At 35.3% G+C, this 19,869-nt stretch overlaps 2 protein-coding genes across 2 annotated transcripts in view; one reads left to right on the top strand and one right to left on the bottom strand.

Moving 5' to 3' along the window:
* The first annotated feature begins 4,148 nt into the window (after positions 1–4,148).
* Positions 4,149–17,895, top strand: LOC109049155 (thioredoxin domain-containing protein 5-like). Its single transcript, XM_042714137.1, has 10 exons — positions 4,149–4,460; positions 6,108–6,260; positions 6,475–6,580; positions 6,737–6,833; positions 8,277–8,392; positions 8,486–8,572; positions 9,301–9,450; positions 10,381–10,463; positions 13,977–14,106; positions 16,223–17,895. The coding sequence occupies exons 1-10, from the start codon at positions 4,201–4,203 to the stop codon at positions 16,343–16,345; spliced, it is 1,305 nt and encodes a 434-aa protein (XP_042570071.1). The 5' UTR covers positions 4,149–4,200; the 3' UTR covers positions 16,346–17,895.
* The window catches only part of LOC109074842 (bone morphogenetic protein 7-like), a 42,751-nt gene continuing 40,771 nt past the window's right edge, over positions 17,890–19,869 (bottom strand). Inside the window, exon 7 of the mRNA XM_042714138.1 lies at positions 17,890–19,843. Coding sequence (XP_042570072.1) covers positions 19,694–19,843 — 150 coding nt within the window. The 3' untranslated portion in view covers positions 17,890–19,693. The remainder of the gene's footprint in view (positions 19,844–19,869) is intronic.

The raw sequence follows: 19,869 nt of genomic DNA, 5'->3' as shown, positions 1-19,869 counted from the left end.
TACTGATAGTTTACTAATTAAATACTTTGTAGACTTTGAAGTATAGTCTCAGTAAACTACTAGTTTAGTAATTTTTTCTTTAAGTGAACCTTACATCTTACTTTAAGTATACTACTATGTCCCTATTTAGGTTTTAATTTGTATATATTTTGTTATATGAATATCTGAACATCCAAAACATCCAAAGAAAGAACAGGGTATCTGCTTGTATACAAAAACATTTTATTCTAGCTTCATGCATTCTTTTTTTAAACATTTTAATGTGGGCAAGTTTCATAAAAAAATAAAGAAATAACATTTTGAACAAAAAGCTGAAAAAAAGACTATGATTGGATTCAGAATGATAATCAAAACATAGATGAAGTCGATCAACACCCCAAAGCTTGACTGTAATTATTACCTCTTCATCAGTCGACATTTTATTCCATAACGTTACAGTTTTGATGCTGTTTCATGTCAGATGATCGTGTTAGATTACATGTGTTAGTATCTGTTGTTTCTTTTTCTTCTTCACTTGTGTTTTCTTGGAAATTCTGTACAGAAGATGTGTACTAGCACCCTCTACTGTATAACAATGAAAACATGGATTCTAGGAGCACAAGAATAGCTCAAATATATTTAGACTTTTTGTAAGTATAAGTATACTTAAATGTCATTTTAAGTATATTTCTGAGGAGTACATAAAGCCCATTTATGAGAAGTACATAAAAAGTAAACTAAAAGCATACTTTTCTATTTTTAGTTTAAAAGAAGTATACTAGTGGCACACTTGAATAAACTTATTTTTCATAAGGGTAGCACTGTTAGCATCAAGAGATGATAACTGTTTAGGGATAGGAAGCGAAGATGAAACCATAGCAGATAGCCGGGAGGGTGAGCGTGAGCATAGGTTACATCAAAAGATGACGTAAAAAAAAAAAGGTGATGTGATGTGGCCAAGTATGATGACCCATACTCAGAATTAGTGCTCTGCATTTATCCCATCCAAAGTGCAAACACACAGCAGTGAACACACACACACAATAAACACATACCTGGAGCAGTGGGCAGCCATTTTTTGCTCTGGCACCCGGGGAGCAGTTGGAGTTCGGTGCCTTGCTCAAGGGCACCTCAGTCTTAGTGTTGAAGGTAGAGACAGCGCTGTACATTCACTCCCCCCACCTACAATTCCTGCCAGTACAAGACTCAAACAAGCAACCTTAGGGTTATGAGTCCAACTCTCTAACCGCTAGGCCACGACACGGTGTGGAGGGGTATGTGTTAAGAGTGAGGAGGAAGTGATCCAAGGTGTGCAGTGGCGTAACCAGTACATGATCAGAGGAGCAGTGTCGTGTGTAAATAAGGTCCAATTGGTTGCCTGATTTGTGAGTAGCAGTATTTAAGTCAAGTCAAGTCAAGTCACCTTTATTTATATACCGATTTTAACAATACAGATTGTGTCAAAGCAACTTTACAGTATTAAAGAGGAAAATAGTGTGTCAATAATGCAAAATGACAATAGTAAACACTCAATTTTCAGTTAAAAGCAGTTCATCATTGAATGCAGTGATGTCATCATCCAGCTCAGTTCAGTTTAAATAGTATCTGTGCAATCAAGTCGAAAATATCACTGGATATTAAGTGATCCCAACTACTGTAAGCAAGCAAGAAAGCGTCAAAGAACCAAAACTCCATCGGTGACAGAATGGAGAAAAAACCTTGGGAGAAACCAGGCTCAATCGGGGGGCAGTTCTCCTCTGGCCAGACGAAACCAGCAGTTCCATTCCAGGCTGCAGCAAAGTCAGATTGTGCAGAGGAATCAATTGGTTCCTGTGGTCTTGTCCAAGTGGCCGTCTAGGAGACAAGGTCTTCACTGGGGATCTGTCTCTGGGGCTCTAGTTGTCCTGGTCTCTGTTGACATTCAGGGCTGTAGAGGTCCTATCTACAGTAGGTGCTGATCCACCATCTGCTCTGGATACGGACTGGATCCGGGTGACTGCTGTGACCATCTGATCTAGATACAGACTGGATCTGGTGGCTACGGTGACCTCGGAATAAGAAAGAAGCAGACTGAGCTGTTTAAACTGAAAAAAACTTGCACTGATTGATCTTGAAATATGTCAGTGTCCTTGTTTTGTCTCAAGATGCACACCAGTGATGTTTTTTTCTAAGGCATGTTTATAATATTACTTTAAAATCCTAATTGAACTATGGCCTTCATGTTGCATCAAAATTATTTTTACTTGATTTACAGCGTTGCGCATTATAACCAATCACACACAACTCCGTTGAGTTTATGAATGCAATGGCCAATCAGAGGCGTTCAGATGAGTCATCGCTGAAATGCTGGAGTTTTGTTGTTCAGTGTGCTCGCTTGCTGACTGCCCTCTCGAGAATTCTTTCATCATAAATAACAAAGTGCAGATGTAAGTATGATGTAAGAGATTCATTTATCAAACAGACAGATTATAATGGGAGTATATTTTTTTTTTTTTGAGTGCTTAAACTCATCCATACTAAACTGTTCTTTGATAATGTATGTTCTTTACTGGCATTCTCTGTATAATTTATTCGCTGTTTGAATAACTGTGAAAGTAAAAGCATTAATATCTAACAATGTTTGTATTATAATCAAGTTAAATGCAAATCCAGTCATATTTAAAAATGTCTAATGCCACCCATATCTAGTACTTGCCTAAAAAGATGGGTTTATGATGTGCGTTTTTCATAGATTACAGTAACATAGGCTACTTTTAGCCTTCCTGAAAATGGTTTACCCTCCACCTCGTGAACAATCACGTGCATCTGACTGAGCGATAAACCGCTTGTATTTCAGTGTTGCTGTTAAGGTTGTGGTTATTTAACACAACACAGGGGTATTAAAAAACAATTATCATAATGTAAAATATTATATCATTACTTTGTAAAGCAACTGAATAGATTTGAATATAATATCGTTAAAATGGGTTGTGGGCTACTACCTTTAGAGATGTGTGATTTGAAGTTTGTGGCTGTGAGTTCATACAGGCCCTGTTTGGGTTCAGGGACTTTGGGTGGCTCCGGTTCAGTCTGGGGTTCCTGGGGTGAGATGGGCAAAGACCAAAAAATTAGGGCTGTCAAATGATTAATCACGATTAATCACATCCAAAATAAAAGTTTTGTTTACATAATATATGTATGTGTACAGGGTATATTTATTATGTATATATAAATACACACACATAAATTATATATTTAGAAAATATTTACATGTATATACATTTATATATTTATATTCTTATATTTTATATTATATATAAATATATTTAATATATAAACATAACATATTCTTCTTAAATATATACATGCATGTGTGTGTATTTATATATACATAATAAATATACACAGTATACACACATATATTATGTAAACAAAACTTTTATTTTGGATGTGATTAATCGTGATTAATCATTTGACAGCCCTACAAAAAATAAGTGCTGTAATATTGTGACATATTAGAATTACACCTTGACCATGTATTACACAAAGCACTTTTAAAAGCCAGTATAAAAATATGTTTCTAGTCATACAAATATTTTAGTAGTTTTATGATCTTACTTCCAGTTCCTCCTGCAGGGTTTTCAGCATCCAGGTCTCCAGTGCCTGCAGGTCTCTCGGGTTGTGGTAAGAAGGTTGTGGTTATTTTTGCAAATAGCTTGCTTCGTAAATTCAGTTCAACAGCATTATTTTAAAGAGGATAAACGTTATCACTCGACTGAATCTGTACATGCATTTTAGACACTTAGTGTTCTTGTTCTGTCCAAGCCTTAAATGCACATCCTTGAATGAGTGCTATACTTTTACCGCTCAGGTAATGTTGGTATAACCCATTTATTATAGTGACAAAATTACAGTGTAAAATTAGTCAGAGCTACAGAAATGAGTCTTAATATTTACAAGTAAAGCTTCAATAATGCATATGCTACTTTCTGCCTGACTCCATATTATATATATTACATAGTATTCTTTGGATGTTGATACAGATAAATTGTGTTTTATATGCATTATATTCACTTAAAATTGTGTTAATTTGTCTTTGTTGAGAAAAAAAAAAAAGTTTGGCTCTTATCAGCCTCCGTACACCGGTGCCCCGGATGCGCAGCGCGTGTGAGAGCGTCTGCGCAGTTCACAGATCTACAGATCCCACGGCTCGTTTTAACAGCTCTGCTGATCGCTGTTTGGATGTTGTACAGATCAGCTCTGTCTGCTCGCTCACTCACACACTCATTTAAACTCATAGCTCCGCTTTATTCACAGGCCTGCTCAGTTATGAACATGACGCCGTTTTTAACGAGTTTTATTTATCTGGCGCTGTTGTGTAGTAGGATTTGTTGTGATAATGACACAGAAGAGGATGAGCACGCCAAACACACATACACGGTGGAGATGTTCAATGATGCCGTCTCTACTGCTCCACACTTCGTCATGTTCTACGCGCCCTGGTAAAACTGAACACCTTCATCAAATATTTCATTATATTGAGAGATATACGAAATGGTAAATGCATTGAGATCAACGCCGTTATGCTAGTTCTGAGTTGCTGCAAAGTTTGAAGTGACTCCATGATTAACTCCTTTAGCTACTTTAATCTACAGAGACAATCATTATAAGTAAGTTCTGGATTAAGTGGATGTCAAGTTTACTAAAGACACGAAGCACCTTTTTTAATATTAGAGTGATGATAAGACTTTGGTAAAAAGTTAAAATTCCTGCAGTTATAAAGGTCTAGTGTACGTGGCGAAGCATGAGCAGGCACGAGATTATATCTCATCCTCTCATTAAAAAAAAAAACTGCAATGGTAGTACCATGGGTTTTTCTTTTTTCTCTTAGTTTAATACGATGTGCAAATATCATATCATGTCATTTTTTTTTTTTTTTTTTTTTTTTTTTTTTTTTTTTTGGTAATGCCATGGCATTTAAACAAAAATACACCAAAAAATTCTCAGTTCTATCTATGCAGTGGTATTACCATGTTATTATTTACTCTGTCTTTGATGGTATTCAATCAAAACAAACAGCCACATTACATGAGCTAACAATGTAAGAAGAGACAGACACAGTCTGTGATTCTAAACCACTAAACAGTATTCCTGAATTACCCACACCACCATAGTCTTTGATTTTATTTATTATAATTTTTTCTTCTGGGTACTGTATTTTATTGTACTTTATGATATATTGTTCTTTTAAGTTATAAAAATGTTAGTTTTATGTTGAAAGCGGTTCAGTAAGAAGGCAGACTTTAAAGCTGAAGCAGATTTAAGAAGTTACGTTAGCTTGTTGTGGCTCATTGCGCTCTTATTTATTTATATATATTTACCTTTATTTGTATAGCGCTTTATACAATACTGATTGTGTCAAAGCATCTTTACGGTGTCACACAGGTAAATATTTTGTCAATAATACAAGAGGACAATAACAAAGAGTCATTTTTTTCAGTCAGTTCATTGATGATTGAGCGATGTCATCATCCAGTTGAGCTCTCCCAATAGCACTTGTGCAATCAGTCAAGCGTCCCCAACTAAGCAAGCCAAAGGCGACAGTGGCAAGAAACCAAAACTCCATCGGTGACAAATGGAGGAAAAACCTTGGGAGAAACCAGGCTCAAACTGGGGGCCAGTTCTCCTCTGACCAGACGAAACCAGCATGGCATGGTTTAATTCCAGGCTGCAGCACAGGTCAGATTGTGCAGAGGACTCTGGTTCCCCTGGTCTTGTGCCGATAGTCATCGAGGTGATGAGGTTTTCACATGGGATCTGTCTCTGGGGCACATCTAGTTGACATGGTCTCCGCTGACATTCAGGGCTGTAGAGGTCATCTCCATCTGATCTGGATATGGACCGGATCTGTATGGGTTTGTTGACCTCAGAATAAGAATGAAACAGACTAATATTAGCGTAGATGCCATTCTTCTTACGATGTAGGGAGTACATCAGGTGTTATGGGAAGTGTTTCGGTTGACCTAATTAAGCAGCCTAACAATCCTTTAATGGGTTTGCAGGATTTTGTAAAACATTTGTTATATGTGATGGAATAAAACTTTAATTATGTGAAAAATGTGTTTCAATATATGTTCTGTGGTGTGCAGGTGTGGTCACTGTCAGAGGCTGCAGGGAATCTGGAATGAGCTGGCAGATAAATATAACAGTATGGAGGCTCCTCCAGTGTATGTTGTGAAAGTCGACTGCACAAAAGACACAAAGTTTTGCTCCAGTGAACATGGGATCCGTGGATACCCAACGTAAGCAATTCTTCTCTGTTAGTACTGTACGTAAATTTTTTTTTAGTGAAAGCATTTTAAGATGCTTCATGCAGAATGACAGTAAAATTATTCAGGTGTGTGTAAAACATTTTATATGGATGATTTATAATCACCTGACAGTCATGGGCCTAAGGTAAAAATTATATGTGGTTTGATTAATCATTGACTGACTAACTTTGTGTTTGCTTTACAGTCTGAAGTTGTTTAAACCTGATCAGGAGGCTGTAAAGTATCAGGGCCCAAGAGACCTGCAGGCGCTGGAGAGCTGGATGCTGAAAACCCTGCAGGAGGAACTGGAAGTAAGATCACAAATCTGCTCAAATATTTGTATGACTAGAAACATATTCTTATACTGGCTTTTAAAAGTGCTGTGTGTAATACATGGTCAAGGTGTAATTCTAAAATGTCACAATATTACAGCACTTATTTTTTGGTCTTTGCCCATCTCACCCCAGGAACCCCTGACTGAACCGGAGCCACCCAAAGTCCCTGAACCCAAACAGGGCCTGTATGAACTCACAGCCACAAACTTCAAATCACACATCTCTAAAGGTAGTAGCCCACAACCCATTTTAGCAATATTATATCTATCTGTTCATAGATATACATCTATTCAGTTGCTTTACAAATTAATGATATAAAGTTTTACATTATGATAATTTTTTGTGTATATGTATAAAATATAAAAATAATAATAATTAATTATTATTATTATTATTATTATACTGTATATGATCTACTGTGCAAAAGTCTTACACCATTAGTATTTTTTGTCATGTTTTAAGCCAGTTACTAGAAGGTTTCATGAAGCATCTTAGAGACATTGCCACAGTTCTTCTGGATTTAGTCTGTCTGAGTTTTTTCTGTTTCTTCATGTAATCCCAGAATGGATGATGGTGAGATCAGATCTCTGTGTGGAGCACTGGCTGTTATCAGACTCCTTGCACATACAAAAATCTCACTGGATTATTACAGTTAATGGCAAAATAAATGTTTGGAAATGTAAACTGATATTTCCTACTGACACAATAAAGCAAAAGATAGAAAAAACTGCCTTAAAAACGTTTTGTTTTTGGTGAAAATACTAATGGCCGAAGACTTTTGCACATAAATAAATGTGCATATATATATATATATATATATATAAAAAGTCTCTATAAATGATAAGAGCTCCTGCTTTTCTGCACTTTCATTGAGCATGCATCAGGATTTTAATTGGGGTTCTGTTATTCCCATAAGGTTCTCTCTATGACAATAACTTTGGCAGCAGAAGTGAATTATGGTCTTGGCTTTGGTACAGTTTCAGCCCTCTTCTTAAACACCCTTTAAATGTTACATGTTCCGTCCGTTAGTCAAATAAATGATTCCTGTTTGGAGGAGAGGCAGGAAACTCTAATAACCAAACTTTTTTCTTCTACATCTTCATTTAATGTATACATCATGCTAAATTAATATATTTCCACATTTCAGGGCTGTACTGTGTACACATAATTTACACAATTTGTGACAGTCCTTGTAACATCATTGTGGATGGCAAGACTGTGGAGTTTAGCTGTGAGATGACACTGTAAATTGGCTTCTCTTCTTGCGTAAATGTGCAGTCTGCAACACCACATTTTCTGTAATCTGTGATCATCTTGATCAGTTATGATTAAAAACATTATGTAGTTTGTTATCCTACTTGAAACATGGATTCTTGTTGCATTTTGTGGCTGTAACCCTGCAGTTGTGTTCTACATGTTCCAAAACTTTGGAATAGTTTGGCTATGAAGATCATCTGAATGTGTGTCTGTTTTAAAATGTCGCTTAAAAACATACCTGTATAGATGTGCTTTTAAAAATTGTGATGTTTATGTGTGTTTTTGCGGTAAGATCTTTTTTGCTTTATCATATATTGTGTATAGCTCTTCATAAATGTATCTTTTATGATTGTTTTTAAATTTTGTAAAGCGTTGTAGCTTTAAAAGTGCTGTATAAATAAAATTTTACTTACAGGTTCTCACTTTGTGAAGTTCTATGCACCGTGGTGTGGGCACTGCAAAGCCATGGCTTCAACATGGGAACAGCTTGCCACCAGCTTTGAGCATTCAGACACCATCAAGATCGGCAAGGTGAGAGAGGCCATTGTGGTTTCTCTCTTGTTTTTTTTCTTTATTGTAAATTGACTTCTGTTTTCTGATATTTGTATATTTTGCTTGCTTAAGGTTGATTGCACACAGCACTATGAGGTGTGTTCAGATAATCAGGTTCGTGGTTATCCCACACTACTCTTCTTCACTGATGGAGAGAAGGTAAGAATATCTAGAGTGGAATCATTTCTTAAGATAAATATCAATGTGTATACATGCTGGAGTTCACAAGTTTGTGGTTGGTAGGATTTGCTTGTTTTTTTACCTTTTTTTTTTAAGAAGTCTTATAGTAACCAAGGCTGCTTTTATTTGATTACAAATTTAGTAAAACTCCAATGCTGTGAAATACTGCAATTTAAAGTAACTAACTATTTTCCATTTTCATATGTAAAAATCTAATTTATTCTTGTCATGCAAAGCTGAATTTTCAGTACTTCACTGTTCAGTGTCATGTGATCTTTCAGAAATCACTCTAGTATGCTGATTTGTTGCTCAAGAAACATTTATAATTAATATTGAAAGATGTACTGCTTAATATGTTTTGTGGAAACTGATGAATCAAAAGTTCAAAAGAACATTTAGTCTTTACTGTCCCTTTTGAAAATTTAATGCATCCTTGCTGAATAACGTAAAAAAAAATAAATAAAAAAAAAACACCCCAGATGTTACCCTTTTTTCTTTCATTTTTAGACATTGTTACTTTTTATATACTTCACGTCCTCACAACCATGAGGATATTCCTGCAATATTTTTCACTTGTAAAACTGTAATGTTCCCATATAATCAAATCAAACTGTAACTAGATGTCGTGAATAAAGAATGTTAACCAAATTCCAATAGTGTTTACACTAAACAGTAATGATAGCTGTGTGCATACTGTATGTTTTCAGATTGATCAGTACAGAGGAAAACGTGATCTGGATTCATTTAAAGAATTTGTTGATAGTCACGTGAAAGCTCCAGAATCTAAAGATGAACCTGAGAAAGAGGAGGAGCACTCTCACGAAATCCCACCCAGCGCTGAACCTGACAAAGAAGAGGTGTGTGTCTGTTTTAGTTTTTGCACAATATAGGTTTTGTTTTCGGTTTCCTGCTTGGCACCGTAGAGATTTGATTCGTTTTTGTGTGCGGGCAGATGTTTGAACAGCGAGCTGCAGACTTTGGCCCTTAGACACAAATCTGCATCTTGAAACTGAGGTAGTAATTATGGGCAGAGCAGCTATTTCCTCCTGCTGATGCAAATGTGCATGTGTGCGTGCGCGTGGGTTGGTGGGCGGGGAACTTAAGGGCTGTTATTTTGCTTTGTTAATTGACTTTCCTGTCTAAGCTTGTCTTTTATAAAGGGATTTTAGTAGGGTGGAATTGTTGCATGAATAAATATTTTCCCTAAATAAATTTTAAAATAATTTAAACCTCTCTTTTTTTTTTTTTTTTTTTTTTGGAGGTTAATTTTAAAAGATTGTAAACCGTTGCTGATGCCTATGAGATGAGACCTTGCTCTTAAACACTAGCTTGCTCTATTCTTTTTCTATTCTGTCTGTTTTCTTTTTATTATATTATTTAAAAGCCCTTGCTATGTGTACTGCGTTAACCTAACTGAGTCTTATTATAGCACTTGTATATCATTGCTCTTTTGTTGATTTTGATTGCTTCCATTGTCCTCATTTGTAAGTCGCTTTGGATAAAAGTGTCTGCTAAATGACTAAATCTAAATCTAAACAAATGTTCAGAACTGGTGATGTAATTAAGGAAACCATCCAGTGAGAGGTATTTAAATCTCAGCAGGATAAGATCACCTGTGGAGATTCTCTAGGGGTTATGCTATGAGTATGTTCTGCCTTGTGACACAGATTTTGTGCTATTAGTGTAATTAACACATTAGTTAACAAGAAACACAATGTAACAGTTAAATGCGTACAAATTGTGCTGCCACTAATACTTTTTTTCTTCTTTCTTTTTGTTTCTCTCAGTTTAATGTTCTGGTCTTGACTGAGAGCAACTTTGATGAGACTGTTGCTGAAGGACTCTCCTTCATCAAGTTCTATGCCCCATGGTAAGTGTAACTGGGGTTTCATTTGACATTTTGGCAGTGGTACTTTATCAGTGATCTAATGGAAGTGTTGGGCTTTCTGATATGACAAATAATTAATTTATAAAATCAGAGATTGCCTTTTTCCCCCCTAAGCATCTGATGCTATTTTAGTATTATTTATATACTATTATAGTGTTTATTATTCTGAATTTGCTTTTATATTTTCAGTTTTTTTTTCTTTTTTAAACATATATACAGTTTATTTTAGTTTATTTCCAGTTAGTAATTGTAGTGCTTCAAATTAAACTTAGTTGCCAAGGCAACATTTAATTTTTTTTTTTGTTGTTATTGTTTTGTTTTTTCATCTACTACTTTTATTGCAGCTTTATTTCCATTAACAGTTGTTTTTAGATTCTGATGATAATACATAAAAATTTAACATATCATAAAACACAATACACTTATAAATTATGCAGTAAGTATCCTAAGGTCATCACAATATTCCATGACTTTCATCCAACTAAAATAGGGGATCGACCGATATGCATTTTTCAGGGCCGATGCCGATACCGATTATTACAGATCAAGGAGACCGATAACCGATATTTTGAACCGATATGTGTTTTAGTGTAAAAAATGAAAATTAATGTCAAAATAAGATTAAAAAGGCCTCTGACAAAGACTCTCTTTTAAATTATTTTAACACATCTTTAATTCTGAGAACTGTTCATAATAACAACATTAATATTAATAATAACACAACAAACATAAAAAGTGCTGGGAGCATCCATCAGCAGCATTCTGCATGTAAAACTTGCATCCATCAGCAGCATCCTATAAACAAAGTAAAACTTAAAGCAAATTTTGCAACAAATGTAATGGAAAATTGTAATCTCTCTCTCTCTCTCTCTCTCTATATTATATATATATATATTGTGTGTGTGTGTGTGTGTGTGTTATTTGAGCATTTTATTTGCAACCCAGAATTGCATTAAAATCACACACAACCCATATTGTAATAGTGTTTTTTTTTTTTTTTTAATTTTTGATGTGTAAAATTTTGTTTGAAGTTTATCACGGCGATACAAACTAGGAGTATACAGGACAGCGTCATCCAGAAACGTGCAATGTGAGATTATTGACAATTTACGTTATTAGCATAGGGTTATTACAGGGTGCGATTTGTGAAATAAACAGAGGGGGGGATGCTTTTGAAAAATTTTATGAAATGTTTTTAATACGACGGAAAATTGTATTTAGTGTGATCTTCAGTTTAATAAAAACATTGTAAGTCTACGTTAGGCCTATTAATTGTAATGATTTAATGTCCAACGGTTATTCAAAAACAAATTACATCGAGAAAGCGAGCAAAAAACACAACGGAGCTTTTTGAAACTCCGATGCATAGACCAGAAGGGGGGAAATCCCCCCCGGCAAATCGCACCCTTATTAGTCAAATGAGAGGAGAGAGCGCCGGCCGCGGAGATAAACTAAATCAGGAATAGGGAAATCGCATCGCGTCAGGGCGTCAGAGCTCGCGCTTGATGCCCTTTCAGCTCTTCAAAATTGCATAATGGTAATTCTGAATCTGTATGATAAATTATTTTGCAATCATGTTAGAATAAAGCAATATTTCTCCAAATATGTGCAATTTTTTTGACTAAGAGCCCTAACGGAACGGACGCTGTTCAGTGAAGCTATGTGAACAACACAAAAAAAAAAAAACCCCCAGCAGGACGTGAGTGAATTCATTCGTGTTGATAATCTATTCACAATATAAGTGTTAAATGGGCCGAATGGTGAGAGAAGTAGGTTTTAGTTTCACTATCTCAGCACTGATGTGATGATCCGTTTATCACTGCAATGACGGACATTGACCGGGAATTCACAGTATAATAACTGAACGGGACTTGTCATCATAATCGATTATATTTAGGTGTTTTTGCAACTTTAGTGTAGTGATTTATTGCAACTTCAGGAACGTTTACTGCAGTTCTTACCTTCGAGAGATACACTTATTGATGTGTGATGATGATCAATGAAGCAGCTTGTGTGCTTTCGGTGTGAGAGCGAAACATTTTCCAGCCACGCCAGCCGTATTGATTGGCCAGGCTCGTGACTCCCAACAAATCAGACGGACGATGGGCGGGGCTTCGTTCTATTACAGAGCGTTTTCTGACTGAGGTGGCTGGGCTGGATCAGTGCCAGATCGCGCATTTCAAAATAAAGTGATTTTATCGGCAAATTTAATTTGAAAGTGGCCGATGCCGTAACAATAAAAATGCTTAATATCGGCGCCAATGGAGATTAGAAGTGATTTTGATTTCAACTCAAAAAATATATAAAAAAAAATATGTCAATGGAGATTAGAAGTGATTCATTTCCACAAATCCATTTTAGTACTGTATATTTATGCTGCTTGTAGTTTGAACCAGTACATGGTGTAATTGAAATTTTAAAACACTACAGCCAGGTATTGTTAATTTTTGCCAATAAAAATGGTTCTAAAAGAAGCCAAAGCAGGATCAAGTGGAGTGATAATGAAAGTGAAAATTGGTGCAGTTACAGAAAAAATAGATTTCTTGGGATGTCATTTGGGAAGTAAAATTAGAGGACCAAATCTAACTGTTACATATAAAGATGAGTAAATACTTTAAAATACTTTAAAAATGGAACCTTGGTAAGTGTTTTTGTTTTCCATTCAAATATCTAAAGTATATTATAAATGAAGTTCCTGGTAAGCAAAATGTCTTGACTTTCTTTTTTTTTTTTTTTGAGAGAGAGAGAGAAGTTGTGTGTTAAAAGTGTTGCAGTTGCAAAATGCAGTTCATTCAAAAATACATTGTTGTTTTTCTTGACAGGTAAATTAGATTTTTTTTTTTCAAATATCAATAAACATTTATGAGTTTAAAAACTTAATTTATTTATTTGTTTATTATTAGTTTATTAAACATTTTGAGTTTTAAAACTGCACAATTGCAGTTTTCAAATAGTGATGCAAATGTTCAGATACATCAAATATTGTCAAAGCTCAACAATATTGAGACATTTTTGTTAAATATACCATTAAAGTGCATTTTTTTACATATATAAATAAACACTATTAGAAAGTGATGGATTTCAAATCCAGGTCTATTAGAGGGCTAGAGAGGAATAGTTAATATTTTAAACTGAGGAGTTAGTTTTGAAACTAGCAGTATGTTTTTCATTGTAGAGTAACAACTTATGTGTAACTATCACAAATATTTTGATTATCCATTTAATGACCCCTGTAGAGTAACAACTTATGTGTAACTATCACAAATATTTAGATTATCCATTTAATGACCCCTTTAAGCCACATTGCCAAACCCTGTGCAGTGACAGACCACATGTTTGTGTGTACATCCAGATGTGCACACACAGTGTACTCCCCTCCCCTATCTGTTCCTCTTATCATCTTAATGTTTCCTTAGTGGTTGATCAAAAGACCCGCCACTCCCTGATTGGCTGTGTTGTTCAACGACTCACGCGATGTGTGTTCGTGTGTTTAAGGTGTGGTCACTGCAAGAACCTGGCCCCTACCTGGGAGGATCTATCTAAAAAGGAGTTTCCTGGTCTGACTGATGTGAAGATTGCTAAAGTGGACTGCACCGTGGAGAGAACGCTCTGCAACAGATATTCTGTGAGTGCAACTCATTTAGTCTGGAAATGCACTAATGGGTGACAGGGAGAAGAACTAAGTCTTGTGGATTGTGGATGTTTGAGGGATGGGGTCAACATAACTTCATATTATTAGTGCCAGAGAGTTGTTTTTTGAAATGAGGACATTCTTTAGCCTGTTCCAAAAACTAGTGTGCTGCCTTGCTGTCTATTATGAATGGGAAATGTAACAAATGTTTCTATACAGATTACAGCTCCATTCAGTCTAAAGATTCTAGTTACATTAACAAATGATTATTTTGATCATTTATCAAATATTAAATTTTATAAATCCCTGAGCCAAAACAAAATACATATTTTAACAGAACAATTGACAGATTTTAAACATTTTTGACTAGTCAACTTGAAATTGCATCTACGACATGATTTAAGTAACTTTTTTTTAAAATTAACCCTCTAGTTAAAATTCTATTCTAAGTGCACCACACGTGAAGTTGTCAACATGATGTAATTGTTAAACAAATCACTTAAATATCTTTGCAGAAAAGATGCATGAACTACACCTACATCTTGTACAAACTTGTCTTTTACAATACTGTATAAGTTCAGAAATAATACAAAGAAAAATACTTAAAAAAATTCTTAAAGTCAAGGTAATTCAAATTCAGAAATGACTTAACGTATAACACCAGTAGACTATTAAAAATAAATGTTCTGTAAAAACAATGAACAGCAGCTTTCAGTCTGTCACCATGATACAAACATGAAATAGCATACAGTAGTAGTTCTTTTCAGGTTTTTATTAGATTATGCTGCTTTTGCACTGTTTTTTTCTATGTAAACATGGACAAGTTTGACATTGTTGTGTCGGTTTCACACTGCAAGCATGAGCAGCGTGTGAGCGTAACTGCAGCGTCACTGCAGCTGCGCCAGAGTATTCACACTGGGAGCGTTTGTACAGCATCACAGCAGCGGCTCCAAAGCTACATATTTCTTTACAAAGACATACATTTGTTTTTAGAGGTTGGTCTGTTATAAACTTGAATGTTTTGAAGTCTTGAAAGTTTAACACGGGGATTCGCGTGTAAATGGTTTCAGTCATACTCAAATATAGAACGTGCTGTTTATACTTTTATTATTATTTTTTTTTATAAATAATAATACTTAGTTTTACCCATAGGCGCACCCAGATATGCGCTATTAATCAAATTATAGCTTCTATAGCCCATGATCTCCATGTCCATTTTTTATAGAAGCTGTCAATATTCTTTATGGAAATTACTTGTGATTTAAGCTCCGTTTTTGTAACTGATCGGGAGAAATGTGAATTATTTGTTGGATTTAATGTTAGGCTAAGTAAGAATGCCAACATGTATTTATGTAGAGCTGAATAAAAAAGTAGGCTATGAATTTCTAGCCAATCTTAATTTAAATCTTACTATTTTTCTTAGAAGCTGTCAATATGATTTATATACGATTGTTTTGTTCGTCTTGTGTCCTTTGTAATTTGTGCCTTGTCCGTTTTGTAACTGAAGACCTGGAGCAATATAATTATTCCTTCTATTTTAGCTCATTGTTAAGTGAGAATATTATGTTTAAGTCACTATTTGTTCAAAGAGATTCATTTAAAAAAATGAAAAGATGTGTTTATAACCCAGGTGAACACGCTGACCGTTTATAATATTTTTTATTAAGCTGAATGTTGAAGATGTCAATATGGTTCATGTGCAGTTATTGTGTCTATAGCTCCGTTCCTATAACTGTGGAACTGAAAATAAATAAAAGGCGTAAGTTTGTCACGTCAATCGTAAGTGAACACGTGTGCAATATTTACAGAATACAATATTTACAGAAGCTGTCAATAATGAATGAATAATGAATTTCTTATGTTTATACTCCATTGTAACTTAAGATCCTGAGCAAGATGAATTTTTCGTTGTGAGTTTGAGAAAATAGACTCAGTGCCGAAATCCCCCGCTTCACTGTTGCTTACGCTACGCTCCTTTTAATCGATAAAATCGGAAAAATTGGCCAGCCCTAGTAGCTGCTCAGACAGGATGCAATTTTGGCTTGGCTTCATGCTTAATTACTACACACAGTCAAAATGTATGTAAATATTTGATCACTGTTCTCTACAGGTGCGTGGATACCCAACTCTCCTGATGTTCCGGGCTGGCCAACAGGGGGAGGAGCATAATGGAGGGCGGGACTTAGAGAGCCTGCACAGTTTTGTCATGAAACATGCGAGAGATGAGCTGTAACTCCTCCCTTATTTTCCATCTCACAACACATCCTCCACAGTGCAACACTACATCTACCATACTGTCAAAGACTGCTTTTTCTTTATTTCTATCCCTCACCTGCTAAAGTGAGGATAGTCTCTTCCACATGATGAAATGTGAATGTACATGATTTCATCTCGACCAGTCGATGAGATTATTAGCAATTACAACCACAGACTTTTGATTTTGCCTTTTGTCCCTTAAAAGAACAGCTGTATGATGTAAAGAAAATTACACTTCCATTAAGATCATTGCATCTTTTAAGGTGCATATTTCGTAAATGTCAAATTTCAGTTATATTTGAGGAAATTCAGCTTAGTTTGCTATCAACTAAGAAAATATGACCTCAGGGAGACCATGTACCATTTAAGAAAACAATGACATGTACCTACTGTGATTTCCCTTTTTCTCTAATCCGTATAAAACACTATATGATACAAACTTCCAAACAGCACTTTGACCATGTACATGGTCTTTCTATTGGAGTTTCAAATGTTTCTGTTGTGGTCTTCAGGTTTTGAAAAGGTTGAATTGTTAAGGTAGGCTAAGGTATTTTGTCAGTCGAACTAGGAGACCTGCTTAAACCAGCCAAGAACAAGATGGCGATTTGCTGTTTCAGATAGTATGCCATAATTATCAAACCAGGCCAGTCTTATCCAGCTTAATTGCCAGCAAACCACATTAGGCTGGTTTAACCTGATTTCTTTAGTAAGGATGGCATTTGTTTAACTACTTTTGGTTAATTTGTCTTATAAAGCTTATTGGTGTTTTTATAGGCATATGACTGGAGTAAATGCATCTCAGATCCCTAATATTGCCATTATATAATACTTTTTTATTATTTAAAATTTAATTTCTCAACACTCAGCAAGGTTAAACAATGAAAAATAAATCATATTTGCTGTATTGTGACAATTTATGGAAATACTGTTTACTTTGAAGTATATTAGAGGTTGTGAAATGTTAAACGAGTTATGGTACAGTATTTTTTCTTTCTTATTGTTTATTCTATAGATGTAGCTTTATTATTTTTATGTTTTTCCCATCATTTTTCCTTTGATTTGATTTGTCTTCATGCATTCTTGATGGGTTTCACATGTAGTCAACCACTTTATATAATATTTTCAGTGAACTGCTCAAAACACTTTGTGGTGGTGAAAGTCATAAACTAGCGTGGCCTGGTATAATTTCTTAAAGAACACCTATAGACTTGTATGTCTTCTCTGATGCTCTCCAGTGGTTTCATTGATTTAAACAAATTTTACACAAATGTACGTATTTCCTTTCAAATATTCCCACACCTAGATGTTTATCTTTTTCTTTTACTGGATCTGAAAGAGAAGGAAGGTAAAAGCAATCAGACAAACTGCATATATTCATTGAAGTCTTTATGAGTCACGGCCAACCTCAGTGAAAAAAAACACAGTATTTTTGTCCTGTGTGAGAGGGGTACACTCACTGCGTGGGGGTTTTTGTACAAAAAAGGCACATTGTGACAAATTTCATAATAAAATGTCTTTTTCCAAAAATAGCAGTTTTTATTTTTTTCTTTACTCTTGTTATATGATCCCTGTGGTATATGAGTCATAAAAGGAACAATAAATAAACTGTAAAATGTACAAGTATTTACACACAAGCATCCAAATATGGTTGATACATGTAAACAGCAGTTTGTGGGAGGTATGTGACATAAGTAGGGATATGAATTGTAAAAAGTTGACAATGTTTGGAAAATTTTTACTGCCTTTGCTACCCTCAGATTCAATTTTTGGGGCGGAATTTGAGTACAGCGGATTAAAAATTCCTACTGGCAACCAATAGTACAACCCAATACCAACTAATGATGTGACCCCTGTCAGTGTGAACCAAGTAGTCAAGGTTTGGCTGATTGGCATGATCCTGTTGGTCTGTTGGGTTCCTGTGTCAGTGAAATGAATGGGAGTGCAAACAGAATTAAAATTTACATATTTTCTGAAGCATTCCCTTCACATTAGTGGAAGAAAAATGATGTTCCAGAACTATAAACGCAACCAAATTATTTACTTCCAGTATTGGTATTAAAAAATGAAAGCAATTATCGATTCCCAAATTACAAACTAGGAAAAACAAAAGATATTGATACGATGAAAATAGACACACACACACATACATAAATACATACACATATATGTATATATATATAGTATATATGCTTTGTCCAGAGAGAATTTTGTACCATTCAGCGGCTCGCAGTGAAAAATATATATATAAAGTTTGACAATAAATAGACATGAGATGGTGGAAAATCTTCAGCTCATGTAAGGACATTGGCAAAGAACACAATTTTGTTGCTGAAAAACCTTAAATAATTTGTAGGTCCTCGTGTCTTATGGGAAGTTTTGGATGTAAGCCATCCAAGGTGCAGGTGTTGCAGGGAAATTATAGACCTTCTGGTGTCGGACAGCATCAAATAACAGTTCCATACTTGGGACAGCAGTATAATAGTTCCGTTCTTTGAGTTCTGTTGAAATGTGTAACCACTCGCTCTGACTCACTGATGCAAACCACAGGTAGTGCAGAGCAAATATTGAGAAACTTAAAATAATTTGAGTTTTTGAGACCCAAAATAGAGTCCTGTGGGTTTAAGTGACTTCATCAAAAACACACAAAGCAGTAGAAATATCCTGCTCTGATTTCTGTGCTTTGGGACAAAGTAATTCATAAGTCATATCATGAGGAATCAAAGTTTCTTTTGAAATAAAAGAGCTACTGTAACTTTCAGAACTCAAATCGTCTATTTATATTAGGGAGGAAGTTCCTGAAAGTTGCAAAAAAAATTTGTTCTGTATTTCTGGAACTTTTAAAACATCAGAAAGATACATGCACAGCAGCAAAAACGTATCCCATTTAAATTCCAAGGGTCAGAGTGAAGATGGAAAATAGTCATGAAGAATTGATTTGACTGTTTTGTAACAAGTGAACCTCAGAAAATGAAATTATAACGTATGATGCAACCCCTTTAAATATTTGGTAAGAGACACATTTTTAAACAGCATTTTAGCTCATCATTTACATTTTCGTTGTGTCTTTGTTTTAGACTGAAGGCATCAAGTTCATTTTCTGTTTATAGATTCACATGAACATCCTCTTTGCTGTTTGTAGCATGCAAAATGTCGTCAAATGGCAATGTGTGTAAAGATGAGAAGCAGCAAACCTGGTTCCACCGTCAAGACATTCTCTCAAATTTGTTCATAATGCTTGCTTTTTTTTTGTTTTATCAGTCCTCGCAAACATATGTCTTTGTCTCTGCGGTGCAGCAGTTGGGCAGGATGGCACGTGTCCCTTGTGTTAGTGGCAGCCGCATGCGCGCACCACCATGTTCTTGTATTTTTTCAGAATGACGTTGGAGTTGTCATCATAGTAGAGCACGGAGATTGCATGCAGTTTGGTGGGAGCGCAGCATGGCTTCGGAACGTTCTGTGGATTCATTAGATGGACCTGAAAAGTGGAGCAAGATATCTTTT

This window comes from Cyprinus carpio, chromosome A24 (genome assembly GCF_018340385.1).
Source record: "Cyprinus carpio isolate SPL01 chromosome A24, ASM1834038v1, whole genome shotgun sequence".
In the NCBI taxonomy this organism is placed as follows: Eukaryota; Metazoa; Chordata; class Actinopteri; order Cypriniformes; family Cyprinidae; genus Cyprinus; species Cyprinus carpio.
This window is presented reverse-complemented; position numbering and strand designations above follow the sequence as displayed.